This window comes from Protomyctophum bolini (assembly GCF_963924005.1).
Source record: "Protomyctophum bolini genome assembly, chromosome: 24".
Classification (NCBI taxonomy): Eukaryota; Metazoa; Chordata; class Actinopteri; order Myctophiformes; family Myctophidae; genus Protomyctophum; species Protomyctophum bolini.
Window position 1 is genome coordinate 20,856,463 of NC_137885.1, and position 15,844 is coordinate 20,872,306.

At 43.4% G+C, this 15,844-nt stretch overlaps 1 protein-coding gene across 3 annotated transcripts in view; it reads right to left on the bottom strand.

Moving 5' to 3' along the window:
* Window positions 1–3,117: 3,117 nt before the first annotated feature.
* The window catches only part of LOC308311892 (general transcription factor 3C polypeptide 3-like), a 66,780-nt gene continuing 54,053 nt past the window's right edge, over window positions 3,118–15,844 (bottom strand). For all 3 annotated transcript variants that reach the window (XM_080758679.1, XM_080758677.1, XM_080758678.1), the window contains exons 12-20: window positions 15,312–15,514; window positions 14,784–14,885; window positions 13,880–14,012; window positions 10,596–10,821; window positions 10,342–10,396; window positions 8,301–8,436; window positions 7,035–7,159; window positions 5,808–5,960; window positions 3,118–4,066 (exon numbers count right to left, since the gene is read on the bottom strand). In XM_080758679.1, the coding sequence (XP_080614805.1) occupies window positions 3,944–4,066; window positions 5,808–5,960; window positions 7,035–7,159; window positions 8,301–8,436; window positions 10,342–10,396; window positions 10,596–10,821; window positions 13,880–14,012; window positions 14,784–14,885; window positions 15,312–15,514 (1,256 nt within the window). In that variant the 3' untranslated portion in view covers window positions 3,118–3,943. The remainder of the gene's footprint in view (window positions 4,067–5,807; window positions 5,961–7,034; window positions 7,160–8,300; window positions 8,437–10,341; window positions 10,397–10,595; window positions 10,822–13,879; window positions 14,013–14,783; window positions 14,886–15,311; window positions 15,515–15,844) is intronic.

A 15,844-nucleotide genomic window follows, 5' to 3' on the forward strand; every position in this document is an offset into this window, starting at 1 on the left:
TGACAAAAAATAAAGAACACAAAAACATATACTGTTAATATTAGACATATTTTTCAATACCATTCTGTAGCTTACTCACAAACTTCAAAGGTAAATGGCATATTCAAAAAACACTTTTAAAGTAATTTCAAGCAAAGCCATATTTACTGTAATTAAAGTCCAATCAATTAAGGCACATGACTTATTTAAATCATCGTATTATAGTGTACCCTTTTAACAGCTGTTTTTAACTCCAATAAAGTAACGAAATAGCCTCTTTTAACCCTTTTTAAATGTAAAGGACATGAAATACTTGTAACCATAATGTATGAAATATAGTCCGAAACAATTACCAATTCCTTTGCAAACATAACACAAAAAATAGCAAATTAAACTCTGGCTTAGTTATAGTTTAGTACATTATCCATGCTTAACACCATATACTTAGTTGTAGAAATACGTTTCTTAACGTCTTTCAAACTACCATAACCATAGTTGACGAGGATGTAAACAACACAAGCCATACACTTGTACCAATCTTTTCTCCCAAACCCCCCCCCCCAAAACGTGTTAACATTCTAACATAGCAAACACAGTCCGTGGTTACTAACCTTATGCCTCTTCGGGGGGTGGCTAAAACTATACTGAAAGTCTTAAAAGACTAATCATAAAAAGCGCGTATGCTTTGTACACAAGCAGCAACACCGCGTCTTCTTTCTCTCGGATTATGTAATCCTTTTTGCGTCGCGCATGCTATGACGTCACGCTTCCTCTCTGGGTCGCACAGGTAAATGATAAGTCATACAAAACTTCGAAATAAAAAAGTATTTGGCTCAACACACAAAAATAACAGGAAAACGACCTAAAAAACATGTAAGTTTCACAATAAAAGGTCTGATCACCCAGGAATATAATGATTTAGTGCAAACTGTAATTTGGTTCGTTACACTCCCACCAAAATTATGAATGTTTTCAAAGGTAAAACCATGAATAATTAGTAACCATACTTGTCCTTTCACTGTACCAGGCTTAAACCTTTGCATTGGAAATCCAACATAGTAAGTCCATCCAAACGTTCACCTTTCTTCAGTCTCTTATCTCCTATTGAGATTGCTACTGGTGAGTGCCTTTCCAGTTGCTATATAGAACTGCTCTTATTGTATACCGGGTCCATTCTGGGGAAAGTACCAAGTGGAGGTTGAGCTGTGCTGGACTTCTTGTGGATCAGCTTGGATTTCATGTCCTAATGACGTCACTGACTAGACATCACAAATCACTGCCTGCCAGCACGCGGCCTTCAGCGTGCTCTAACACTAAAGTATGTTACAGTTCAGGCAGTGCACAATACATCTTCACGTACAAGTATACCAAGTATCAGTACACAGCATGTTGTATATCACAACAATGGAGAATTGTGGACAATGTCTTATCCAACAACAAAATATTCAAAGTGTTGGGTCTGAGAAGCTAATGCTCAATGAATAATGGACCTCGACATGAAAAGGGTTGAAAACCACAGCATACACAAAATCTCCTATTTTAGAGCCGAATAAAAGTCGGTTCGGCTCTGTAGAGCCTACAATGTGACGTCATTTGAGGTTCGGGGGGGCGGGTACCGTCCTAAAGTCGACTCTTCGGTGCTACTGAAAATTTCTGACGAGCCGAAATCATTTCGGCACTACAGCGCCGAAACAGCGGTAAAATAAGACTATGAATCGGCCCTTATGTGGGATCAAATAATCCCGCCATCTCAATCCTCTAATCTGGAAGACCAGTGTTTTTAACCCTTTTCATGTCAAGGTCCATTATTGTGATGACCCAGTTCATGACAATTATTTATTCTGCATTTGCTCGCAGACCCAAAACGAAAGAATATTTTGTTATCGTTGGATACGATTTTGAATAACAATCATACAACATTATCTAATTGCGTAGACTTCTTGTAAATTAACTCTCAAGAGTTAAGATCTATATAGGGTCCATTTGGTTACCATCTCTCCATAATTTAACTGGGGATCACCTGGAGGACCACTGGTTTAAAACCACTGCTCTAGAGAACAAACTAAACTATAGTCCATCCCAATATTTTCTAATACATTCATGGTCCATCCATCCATCCATCCATCCATCCATCACAGCATAGAACACAAATCACAGTTTCTGTTAAAAAAAACTCCAGTTATTTATTGACATGAGAAAATACACAAAATATACATTCTGTAACCCAGAAAAAGAAATCTGAGTTCAGAGTAATGCATGAGGTTAGGTCAGGTAACAAAACATTACACGTTGATAGTAATTGTAACATTATACCATTGAAACGTACTGTAAAAAGATCCCTTTTGATTCATTCATCCAGTTCCTAATCTTCTAATTGGCTATGGTAGGGGCCAATATTTCCGAAGGCGATCGAGGCAACCACACTTTGCAATTTTCCCAGATATGCACCTTTCCTGTACTGTATCAGAGAGACCCTTAACCCATTTTGGGCGGGAACCCCTTTTGGTGTTAGCATTATGTTATACTTTAGCTATTGAAAAATAGCAGATCTACAAGCTCATACAAGCTCTATGAACTTGTAGGTCTGCTATTTTTGAAAAATCGTGAAAAAAAATCTATGAATATATATTCTTTGAGTTTCTGTTTTTTTAACTAAAATCTTTGCTTCTGGAGGGTACCTGGAACAACATATTTTCAGATGGGGTCGGCGGCCAATCACATATAATTCTTTGGGGGTCAGAAAGAGGTTTTTCAGAAAGAAATACATTTAAAAAAATATCGTCGTCAAGTCTAACGGATGCTTATCTTCACTACACACAGCCTCTGATGAAGTGTCAACTCCGTGCCTTCCTACTGAAGTTCCTCAACAGTGACCCCATTACAGGAGTCACTGTGCTGCAGGACCGCTCCTCCAACCAATAATAAGAGTGTTGAGACAACAGGACTTCAGTCCCACACAGACCAACTGGAAGAGCCCCCGGGAAAAAGACCCAGTTGAAATCTGGTCCCCCCAGGATAGGAAAGCTAACGCGCAAGAACAGGAGCTGGTCAATGCTAAGCTGACGGTGAAGAGAAACCCTATGAGAGTGAAAGGTAGAGTGGGGGGGGGGGGGGGGGGGGGGGGGGGGGGGGGGAGTGTTCCTGTTGATCCCTGGCTAAGCAGGGAGCCACAGAGCCCACCCCAGACTGAATCAACAGGACATGAACATGGTGAAAAACCACACCGCCGTAAACCAAGTGCCATAATATCTTATCTTTTTTTGTTTTTCATTTTTTCCTAAAGAAAAATCACACCCGTGTGAACCGAGTGGTGCAACTCCCCCCTCTCTCTCCCTCTCTCATTAGCAGGCAACAGTCTGTCAGCACTGTCTCTCTCTCTCTCTCTCTGTTTCTGCATGGCACAACAGCGCCCCCTACTGGTTGTAGGAGTGGTTGCACCACTCAAAAATAATAAATTGTCTACCACACAATAAAAGCATCTTTCATTGTATGAGTATGAGTTTATTTGTTTTGGTCATTATAACAAATAAATCAAATCAATACATTTTGTTTTGCAAAAGACCAAAACAGACCAAAAAGGTGTAGGCTGAAGCCGAAGCTTATAGTGCCTACCCTTCTAGAAAATAAATGGCTTTCATAAATTAAATAATACAATTCAACATAGACCTCAACCGGAAGATCAGTGCCGGATTTATAAGAGTTGAGGCTCAAGTTGGGCCATTGTTGAGGCCCCCTCGGGCCCTTGCGGCCCACATGGCTTATGGGCATTCGTTTTGACCGAAAATGTTTTGGGGGAGCGGCAAAAACACCCCAATAGAATTAAATATAAAATAACTAAATACAAATCTCTGCAGCCCACCTCTAGCCCAGGTTTATATCGTGTTCACGTGTTTTTAACACTGTAAAATATAGTATGACTTATATGATGCAGCGGGTTGTGATGATTTGGCATCCGTGTCTGTGCTCATATGATGCAGTGTGTTGTTATGAGTTGTCGGGCGATCTCTGTGTTGCCGCTGGCTCGGTAGATGAGGGACAGGTTGAAGGCTATCTCACCCCTCAGATCCACTTGGTCACGAGCGATACCCTGGAGAGAGAGAAAGAGACACACACACACACACACACACACACACACTTGCAGTTAACTTATGTACTATGCATTGTGTGAAAAAGTTATAGATAATAAGAATGCATAAAGAATGCATCACTTGTGTTAAAATCCCTAAGGCACGCTGCCACCAGTCCTTCTAGCACCTGTAATGGGTCTAAGTTCCCAATTCCCTGTCTTGTTCTTCCTAGTCAGCCAGATAGCCATCTTTGCTGTGCCACAAATACAATTAATCGTGATGTGTAATTCTTTTTTTAAGGAATATTTTGGACCAAACACAAATAGTACATGAGAAAATACTTCCCCCAGCCCTTGAAACCAATGTCCCGGGCAAACGGTTAAACAAGTCCCTCAAACCTACACCACTGAATAAATAGATGTGCCACTGTTTCCGACTGCAAACAAATAAATCGGACCTGTCTGAAGTGAGTGGTGCAACAGCGCCCCGTGTTGCTAACCTAAACATACAGACAGACATAGGGACGGACGGACATTGCTGGTTCTAGGAGTGAGTTGCACCACTCAAAAATCCTGTACAGACGTGCTCATTTGTCTTCTGCCTCCAGCACTCCAAAACACTCACAGAATCTGTCATGAATCAGCTTGATGTTGAAATGCCAAAATGACCTGGAGCCTGTGTCAGAGGATGTACCTACTACCCAGTAGGTCAACTGTGATGAGATGATCTCACCTCACACGATGAAACATCAAATGTATGTGTATTGTGGCGATTAGCTGTGCCGATACGTTCTTTTTATGTCCTGACGTCACGCACCTGGCTATAGCTACAGGAGGAAGTGCTGTGGCAGCGGCGGAGGCTGGAGGTGTTTGTTTGCAACTCGCGGTTACGTTTGTTTAGCCAGTAACCCTTTAAGTTATAATTCCTTGTGCACTCGGAGCGTTATCATTTTGGATATACATTGTGGAGAGGATCACACAGAGGAGGACTCCCCGGGGATCGGGCACCTTGGAACAGTGGGGATTTAACCCCACACTTGTACGTCAGTGAGTGAGTAACGAACGAGGAGACAACAGAACAGCCGAGGGGTTCGGGGTTACAACCTAACGGATACCGTGCGGGTACAGGAAACGTACTGTCGGGTTTTGCGATTGTGCACGTGCTTGATATACGATGGGAAATGATTACTGAACTGAGGTGAACTTATGTGCTGGGAACATTTCAATATATACAACTTATTAACTGCAATCTACCGTGTCTGTGTTTATTGTGTTACAAGTGACTCCACAGGGCGTGCAGTGTGGTGCGGACCACATTAAGCTGCACAGCCTTATGCAACGGTTTACCCTCTTAATTAACACGCCCCGCGTCCGAAACTGTTGAGAAATGACAGTTACCGTGTGGGGGTCCCTCTACTGTACTGTCACTGTACTGGCACACCCGAAATCACCATATATACAGTTAATGTGTGTGTTTGTGTGTGCGTTAGGTTGCACAGGTGAAAAACAACCATTCCGTTTCTGTGCTCAGACACAGCCACCCACCCACACACATAGCTCCGTAAGGGAGTGGTTGCACCACTCAAAATAACTGAATGACTGTGCAGGCTTGCGTGCATCTTCAAACTGCCAGGGCGGCGGCCCGGACAGTCCTACCAGCAGCTCACCCCTGTGTATGTGTGTGCGTCCAGTGTGGGTGCAGGCAGCATCAGAGCTTTGTGGTAGGAGTAGTGTATAGGTGTGTGTGTGTGTGCGAGCGTACCTCCAGTGTGGGTGCAGGTAGACTCAGAGCTTTGTGGTAGTAGTGCAGAGCCAGATGAACCAGGCCCACCTGGTGCAGGGCTCTCCCCAGGTTGTACATGCTCTCCTGGCATTCTCCACGCAAATCCACGTACCGCCACAGGAAGGAGAAACCCTGGGAAATGCACAGAGCACGCACACACGCAATCCAGAATTAATCAGATTTTTACCATAATTATTTTAGCTTTGCCTCGCTAGGCGTTGCTTGACTAAATCCAAAAACTACGCGATCTTTAGCGGCTTTACAGGCTCAGATTGAGGTAAATGACGACGTCAGAAATGCTAATATGCATGCATTTTTTGTATACCGGGTATGCATATATAGATATATTTATTTAATTGTTTTATTTTCCTCCAGACAGTTTTTCCGACTATCCTTGGGATTGTGGGTGGGGGGAGGGTGGGATGTCTGTTTAATACTTGCCCCTGGGCTTGTTACAAAAACCTGAATAAAAAGATTTTGAAAAGAAATAAATGCTAATATGCTAACTGGGAGGTCGGATTAATGTTTTATTTAGCGTTCCAACTCTGACTGGAAAATGGCCGATTACTACTACAGATCCATGGGGGCAAATCACAGGGTCTTCTTCGCAGCCTTTTTCGTGCATTCTGTTGGCACTGCGTCAGATTCCAGGAGAGATGTAATTGGTTAAAGCAAAATAAAATCTCGCGACTGAAGCGTTTGTTAGGCCAAGTCCTGATATGTGATTGGTGAAACAGTGTAAAAGGAGCGCTGCATGTGTTTTATAAACAATTAGCACAAAATGATGGTGTTTTGGTAGCCATACAGCCAACCAGTTGAAGACATTGCAGATTGATGCCGGCCACACAGGCGCTGACGAAAAAGGATGGTGATTTTGTATTTTAATAAAACAAAACGCCTGACGCCAGCATATAACCTTTTGCTTTTGTGAAATATCTGAGCATTTATAGGATTTAGACTTATTTAGAGCGAGGTAGTAATGGAACTACCTCCCGGGGTTTGGAGGGAAAATGGAAGTCGAGGCTTTTCAGAGTAAAATCTACCTCATCCCCGGGGCTTCTATGGAATCCAAATGACTGAAATCAGTCGTGGCGATTGAGAACTTTAATCCTACACACATACATATATATATATATACGCCGGTGCATATATTGATATATGCACGCACACACACACACACACACACACACACACACACACACACACCTGCACTAGCAGTGGGTGTCGTTTGGCTACAAACTTCTGCGAGGCCATGTGGAAGAAGGTGATGCCCACATACAGGCTGTGGAGAGGATTCTGGGAGTCTGTGCGGAACGCCTGCATGTACTGACCTGTAGGGGGAGACAGACAGTGTTGATTTTCACAAGGACATTTAGATTTTGGTTTTAGTCATAAGTCTTTTGAATAGCCACCTTGGAATGTTTTAGTGTTCATCTAGTTTTAGTTGACTAAAAAATGATTCAAGTCCACTAAACATAAAGTTGATTTAGCCTACCAAGATGTGTTTTGGCGGGCCTGACGCTGTCGTAATGGCTGATTTTACACTTGCTGAAAATAGCAAGCTCACATGCGCGGTGGCACGCCGAGCATGAATAGAAACAAGACCGTGCTAAATAACAGCATATTATGGTCACCATTTGCACATCAAATAATATTATTTCACAATCAGAACATTTTAACATAGGAATATACTGTATATAGCAATAGAACGCTATTATGACAACAAAAGGAGGGGAGGTGAGTTGAAACAGCTCTCTCTCTCTCTCTCTCTAAGGATATTTCCACATCTCTTCTCATCAGGGACAGGCTGTAATAGTGCTGCACAATTCTGGCTCAAATGCGATCATCTTGATTTTCCTCCACAGGAATTGAGATCATGATTCTCATACGATATTTCCCGCGAAATGAGATTGCATAAGTGTCTGAATCTAGCCTGGGCAGCATTCCTTTTCCGTTTAAGATCGGGCCCGGGAGCAGATGATATCGTTACGTCATGTTGTAGTCATTGTTTTGTAGTCATCAGGCCGGAAACCCTCAAGCTTTTATTGATATTCTCCCGGTTTAAGGGAAAGGAAGTTCCAGATTAAGGGTTTCGGTCTGATGACTACAAAACAATGACTACAACATAACGACGTAACGATATCATCCTCTCCGGACCGGATCACACAGCAATTTTGTAGCACAGACCAAGCTTTCCTTCGAGGTGGAAAGCCTGGTGACGCCGAGGTTAGTCCGAATCTAGATCTCAATCTTGTTTCGATTCATTGTGCAGCAGTAGGCTGTAAACATTGAAAACTGTTTTGCGACCTTTGCGGTATCAGCGGAGCTCTCCGCTAATAACGTAATAGGTATAGGACTCAGACTGGCTCACAGGCAAATAATAAAGTGGTACAGTTAAGAGTGTGTGTGTGTGTGTGTGTGCGTGTGTGTGTGTGTATGTGCGTGCGTGCGTGCCCGGCATGCAGTGTGTACCCAGAGCGTGTTTGAAGCTTCCAGACACAAGGGCATTGTGACCACACAGGACACACAGGGCCAGGTTTTCAGGGTTCTTCAACATCAGACGCAGACAGAAGCGGTGATGCCGCTGGTCCTGAGAGTTCATGGTCACCTGCAGGACAACAACAACAACAACAACAGGCTTAAAGGTGTAGAGAAACGGAAATGGTGATCATTTTATTTTGACGTTTCAGACGGTTTCAACATGAAACACCGGTCTGAAGTTTGAGTTTCTAAACCAATCAGAGCGTCGCATCCCTTCAGGCGATGGGACGGTAGCTATGCTATACTCAGCAGCGTGGTGTGTGTTTGTTTACAAGTCAGATAGTCGGCCAGCTGTACCAGTTTACTGTTATGTGGCTTATTTCTACCCTATAATGTTTTCAGATACATATTTTAGCATGATGATTAAGTTGAAACCGAGTAATACACTGTCTGGATGTTATCTTGAATGGGAATAAAAACTGAGGATTTCTGTAATCAGTAGCAGCTGTGCTGCACGGATGCGACGATATGGGGAATTAAACGGGTGAGCTTCATTTTTATTGGCTTTTATCGATGTGTATCTCTACACGTCATCACGCAGCACGTTTTCAGGAAGTAATAAAAAAAATATTTTTATGGACGTTTGATATAAAAACACACAGAAATGAGAATTACGGTGATGTGGTGTGTGTGTGTGTGTGTGTGTGTGGGGGGGGGGGTTGCCAAATTATTTTGGGGGGGTCCATAGTACACATAGTACATGCATAAACGTTCCTTAATGATTAGATCTGGTTTCGGTATTCATTCAGGATATATTTTCTCTATTATTAAGGTTAGTCAGTTTGTATTGGGGGTGGGGAACGGGGGCAGGGCGGGGGTCATGGCCAAAGCATTTCCGGGGGTCCCCAAGCCAAACACGTTGAGAACCCCTGGTCTACTACAATGTAGAATTGTACAATGTAGTAGACCAGGGCTTCTCAACGTTTTTGGTGACCTATGAAATATGCGACAATGCTACATGATTGTCGCATATTTCATAGGTCACCAATTTCACCGTAACACTGCAGCTGGAGTGACCAGGTGTGAGTGAGCAAGTGGATGAGATTTGGGGTGTTGGAATTTGGCTTTAGGGTTGACGGCAGTCGAGTACAGCAACTTGCAATGGGTCTGGTCTACAAGATTCGCTACACCACCAAGATACCCAAAAATAGTATCTTATTAAAATAGTGTTCACATATTACTAATTTCTTTCCTAACTGTGAATTTGATGTGTATTATTTCTATTTTGCATAGATGAGTATATTGGTACGTCTTTAAATGTCTTGGTGAATTGAGAACCATGATGTAAAACAAGTCTTTTTCTGGTTTTATCCTCGTAGCTTAATTTGTATTGACCTGTACTTTCTTTTGAAATGTACCCATTCTACAATCTGTTAATCCATTTTTCAATCAACCAACCAACACACACTGGAAAATGGATTCAGGGCACTTCAGGGGACCGGCGTGACACTAAATCGCCACACGCTCATCGGCCAAGTGTGCTATTTCTGGATAACAGAGCGCTCAGCTCTATACCAGGCCGCTGTCTAATCGAGGCCTCAGAGCACCTGGCTGTGCTGCTTGTATTTTACGCTGTATCCACAGCATTACATGACAGCCATGTAAACAAACACACTATGTCATTTGCAACTAAACGTTGCTCTCTAAGTATATTTTTGAAAACATTTGAAGCGAGAAATATGACGATGCAGTAACCGAATATTGATTCCATTTGATCAACACTGGGGACTGTGCAGCAGCTGGGCAGACAGCCAGCGCGACAAACCATTACCGTGAGAGAAGAAATGCCTCGTTTTGTTGTTAATAAATTAATTAATTTATGAATAAAGTAGCTGTGCAATAAGCGGGATAATGCATGACGCGCCGATAGTTGTTGAAAGATAATGCCCTTCAGGATGTTTAAACATCCTGTCGGGTCATTCTTTTTCAACAACTATATACAATATCCCTTGCATAAGCGATGCTTGCTCACCTGGTTGAAAATGTTCCAGAGCTGTGGGCGTTCGACATTGTCCATTAGCATCAACCTATTGAAGAGAGAGACAAGAAGAGATTTAACCCATTCTGAACGGGAACCCATTTTGGAGTTAGCATCATGTCAGACCAGTGTGTGTCCAGTGGAAACCTCGTATGAATCTGATCTCAGGGCAGAATGGGTTAAGATTCGGCATTGAGCATATGAATAAATAAAAAAATCACACCCGTGAAGTCAACACTATCCCGTACCTGATGTAGTCGTAGGCGCGGCGGTAGTTCTTGTCGAGGAAGGCGGCCGACAGGCCGAAGAACTCCAGCTCCTTCCTCTTGGCTTTGTTCTCGTAGAAGACCACGAACTCCATGGACGAGTCCACCAGCAGCTCCGCCTCCTTGTAGCGCTCCACGTCACACAGGACGCACACGCAGCGACACACCAACTGCCACCAGTCCTCCCTGGAGAGGACGCTGGCCTTACCTAATGAGTCGGCATGTATTCACACATTTATCTAATGAATAAATTGAGCACCGAACGTCTGACGTCAATATCGGTAGAGGGCGCACATCCACGGGTTCATGTACGTTGTATTTGCATTATAATCCCCATAGGAGGATTTTAGATCGCCTCATATAAGAACTGTGTTTGAAAAATAAACATGTCATCCCGGCCGCTTCACTCATATGGATATGAAGAATCAACTGACTGAGAGAAAATGCTAACGTTACTGCTACTGAATTAGTTACATTTTCGCTAGAAGTAGACTGTATCATATAGTATATACTGTATGAGTGACTGACTGTTGCAAACGATACAGAGACACCTCCCTGACAATAACGCAGAGACAGCTTGCTTATAGTAGACGATATTAACACATCGAATGCTGGAACCGTATCTATACGCTTTTTTATTCTCGGTCATGGTTTGCGGATAGCGTATCTATACGTTTTTTTATTGATTACTGTACTGTACTTCATATGCGCCCGGACAACTCATAATGTAACACCGATCGGCTCTACAAAAAGTTAACCCCCCCCCCCCCCCTCCTGAAAAGAGGTGTTGGTCTGAGAAACGTCTGGCACTATTGGTTGGTCTATGCGAGGAGGCAGCCCTCCATTACGACGTAATGGAGACGGCCGCCCGGCATAGACCAACGCAGATGTCAGGGGATCTAAAATGGATGTGTCCATGCTCTAGTGTGTGTGAATACACTCGATTCCCCCTCCCCTCCTGTTTCTACATGGTTTCTCCCGAGGGAGAATTGTGGGGGGGGGGGGGGGTCTCTTCGTCTTGGATCGCATTGGCAGTTTGAGTCCCCCCCCCCAGTCCCCACTGCCACTGTGCTTTCAACTGCATAGGCTTGCCTTGCACTTCTCTCATTCTCGGAAAAAGATATAACGCGATTTGCTGTCTGCCCGTATATAAACCTGCAACGATCGGCATTTGATTTCATAACGTTTGCAACACGTCATGGAGTCAGTCATGGACAGATTGCACGAAACGACTCACATTGTCGAGGGACCGCCATGATCAATTCGCCGCTTTACATGTACTTTGCTGGAGATCGCCAGTCATAGCGTCTTCGCCAGCCAATGCAGCCAACACTATCGGTTGGGATTGTAACCATTGTATTCATTATAATTGCAGTGATAACCGCAATGAAGGCGTCTGGGACGTCATCGACCCGTTTGTAATGTATAACGAATACACATGTCTCATCCTAAACTGCGGAAGCCATCGAGTTGTCATTTTGTCGATATCACAGCCGGGCTTGGCGTCTCTCTCGATGCCGTGGTGGATGAAGCTATCCCCATTGTTGATCGCTCCTACGTGCTTGTTCTTCTTTGCCCAAACATGTCCAGACATAATCACCACTAACCTCACCGATCCAGTAACGCGTCTCACCTTATACTATCGTTCTGAAACGATAGTTGCCCCCCCCTGTTACTGCGATTGAGGCATATGGCACATATGCCTCAATCGCAGTAACAGGGGGGGCATTATACGCTACGCTCATTATGTAGCTCCGAGATGACAGAATGAGCGTAGGGAGAGGGCACATATGGGGCTACGATTGAGGCGATGATCAGATATGTGCATAATCATCATCATGAAGTTATTGTCATAGCGAGTTATAAAGGTTTAAAGTCACAGACATTGACAGGCAGATATAAAAATAAACATAAATAAATTATTATCATATACATACTACACACTGAATGAAAGCCCTGAATGTCTACTTTTAGGAGGAAAACAAATACACATTGATCCCATGTAGTTTGTCCTGCTATTGGATGCAGTTGTACAGGTCCATGCCTTGAAGAACTATTATTCACAAAATAAGGCCTATAGCGACATGTACATACTATATACCGTATGAAAATCACACCCCTGTGAAGTGAGCAGTGCAATTGCACTGCTCACTTCACAGGGGTGTGATTTTTATTATTATTACAGTATTATTATTTTTCTTATGAAAGCAGAGAGTCTTCTGTTTCATACGGTATATAGTATGTACATGTCACTATAGGCCTTATTTTGTGAATAATAGTTATTCGGGTCCATGCCTTCTCTAAAGTTCTCTGGTGGGCGCAAGCTGCATTCAATAGCCAATTAGTGACAAACTGTACATGGGATCAATGTGTATTTGTTTTCCTCCTAAAAGTAGACATTCAGGGCTTTCATTCAGTGTGTAGTATGTATATGATATTATTTGTGTTCATTTTTATATCTGTCTGTCAACTTCAACCTTCCATATCTCTGCTGTTTTTTCAAGCGAGCAGCGTGCAGGCAAAAGCAGGTGTTAGAAAAAGGTCAATATCTCCAGAATGGAAGATGGTAAATCATTTTTTTTTCTTTTAATTGAAGTGGACAAGTTAGGCTTTCTTTTGATTTATGTGGTGTGATTCTCGCTATAAGAGGCCCCTCGCTGTGGGCCCCTAAAAAGTTCAAAAGTCCAATGTTAATCGCTTAGCACCAGCAATCCTCAGTTCGCTAGAAACTGTAGCACATCACCCCATGTTATTCTCCATGGAGAAATTACTTCCGCGAACCTGGGGAATCGAAGGGATGAGCGAGTTACGTCAGGACTTCGGTGCTCTATAGATCAGCATGATGTGCATATATTCTCACATAATGAATAAATATAACTGCATATATTCACACTGGAGAGGACGCTGGCCATAGGTAAATGGAAAATGGTGCATTTATATAGCACTTTTAACCTGCCCTCGCATATCGGCAGCCACGGGTTAGTTTGAACCTGCCACGGGTTCGTTTTAACCTGCCACACATGTCAGGAGCCATGGGTTATTTTTAACCTGCCACAGATTAGTTTTAACCTGCCACGGATTAGTTTTAACCTGCCACGGATTAGTTTTAACCTGCCACGGATTAGTTGCAACTCTTACTGGGAGCGACGGTGTTGTCGAACTAATGCCTGTCGGACTTGTAGTATGTCTAACCAACGTATGCACCCCCCCACAGCACACGCACACTCCACCCCCCCCAATCACACACCATAATTGTACACACATACCCATGATGTCCTGGTAAGCAGCCTCCGGGTCCTCGATATCTGACAGCGTGCTTTTGAGCTTTACCAGCTTCATGTGACGTTGGTCAAATTCACACACCAAACGCGCACACACCCGGGCACGCTGCATCGCTACCTGTTACACACACAGACACACACACACACACACACACACACACACACACACACACACACACACACACCTCTAGTGATTAAGTTGTGTTTCTGCATCACGCTTGACAATCATTCTTTCATAGAAAGACCCATCTAAATGTAAGCTAAATTGAGATTTTTTTTTTTTTTTTTTTTATAGATTTCTTTTGCGGCTTACGCCTTTAATTGGTTTTTTGAAGGGACAGACAGTAGGCTGACAGGAAACGGGAGAGAGATGGGGGAAGACATGCAGTAAAGGCCGTGTCGGGCTCGGGAGTCGAACCCGCGGCACACTGCGACTGGATTACCAGTCGGGTGCCCAGACGGTTATGCCACCGCCTGGGCCGCTAAATTGAGATTTTAACATTTAAATGACTTCAAATACTGTCCCCCCAAAGCACTGAAATCAACACACACATAAGGCAATGTTGGATGAAATTGGATTGGTTTTAAGCAGCAAACATAACAACTGGGGGTCAATTTCATTGAAGCATTATTTAACACAGGAATGACGATATGTTGCATTATGGCAGTATAAATGTCCATGTAATCTTTTTTTTTTTTTCTTTTTTAACCTAAACGAAAAATAAAAATAAATGAAAATGAATGTCATGAAACCTTTAAGAGCTAATAAAGAGAACGTGTTCACATAACATTTCGGGGTCCTTGGCACAAAATAGTTTGAGAACCAACTAACATAGAAACATAATGTTTTTTCAGAAAACTGTCGTGAGTCCTAAAATGGGCTAATGACCTTCAGCAGCATGGCCAGCATGGTGAGCATGGTGTCTATGTTCTCCTGGACTTTGCCCTGGGTCTGCAGCAGAGTGGAGCGTTGGAGAAGCAGCTTCAGCTCCTGCAGTGGTAAGTAAGTAACGTTTATTTGTAGAGCACCTTTCGCAGACAGTCACAAAGTGCTTTAACACTTAAACACACAGAAAAAACGTTTTAGTGTTAGCCGTTTCTTTTGAACGGTATCTGCCTTTGTCCAGTACCAGCAAGGAACTGGGTGTGCGCAACCCTCTTGTAATTTGAGGGGTGCTAGTCCCTCGTATATACAGGTTTAATGTTTGTCTTTACTTTGTTTTGTCCGTCACTGAGCAAATCGGCATTTGACGTTATGTTGATACGGCGATGATGTAAGATGATAAGGTTGGTAAAATGCCCATCACTTCACACGGGTACAAATCACATAGAAATCAACAACAGGTTGGGTTTAAGCGCTATATATTCGAGAAATGTTGACATTGGCATTGTGTTAAAATGATGTCAGGAAGGTGACCTGCTGAGTAGCGGACGAGTCCTGTGCCAGCGTGTCTGGGTCGTACATTGGTTCCAGAGCCTTCAGGGCCATCTCCGGACGACCCAGCTGCTGATGCAGCGTCGACAGGCACAGGCGGGCTTCCAGGTGCTGGGGGGCCATCAGGACCACCCTGTTGTAGCTCTCTGCTGCATTGTCAATATGACCCAACGCCTTCAAACACTCTGGGGGGAGAGGGAGAGAGAGAGAGGGTCAATATATGACCCAACGCCTTCAAACACTCTGGGGGGAGAGGGAGAGAGAGAGAGGGTCAATATATGACAGGCCAGTCAATCTAAGCTAAAAAAAAAGGGGCATAACCCAAAATAAGTTGCAATAGTAGCCGTCTTCACAAATGTGATAAGGTCATCCCATTTGGGCAAGTGGCAACCACAAGTTTACTACATATATTTCTCTTCCTAATGATTTTATTTGTATGTGTGTGTGTGTGTGTGTGTGTGTGTGCGTGTCGTACCAGCGTGCCTCAGCCACACCACAGCCAGGTTGTATTTCTC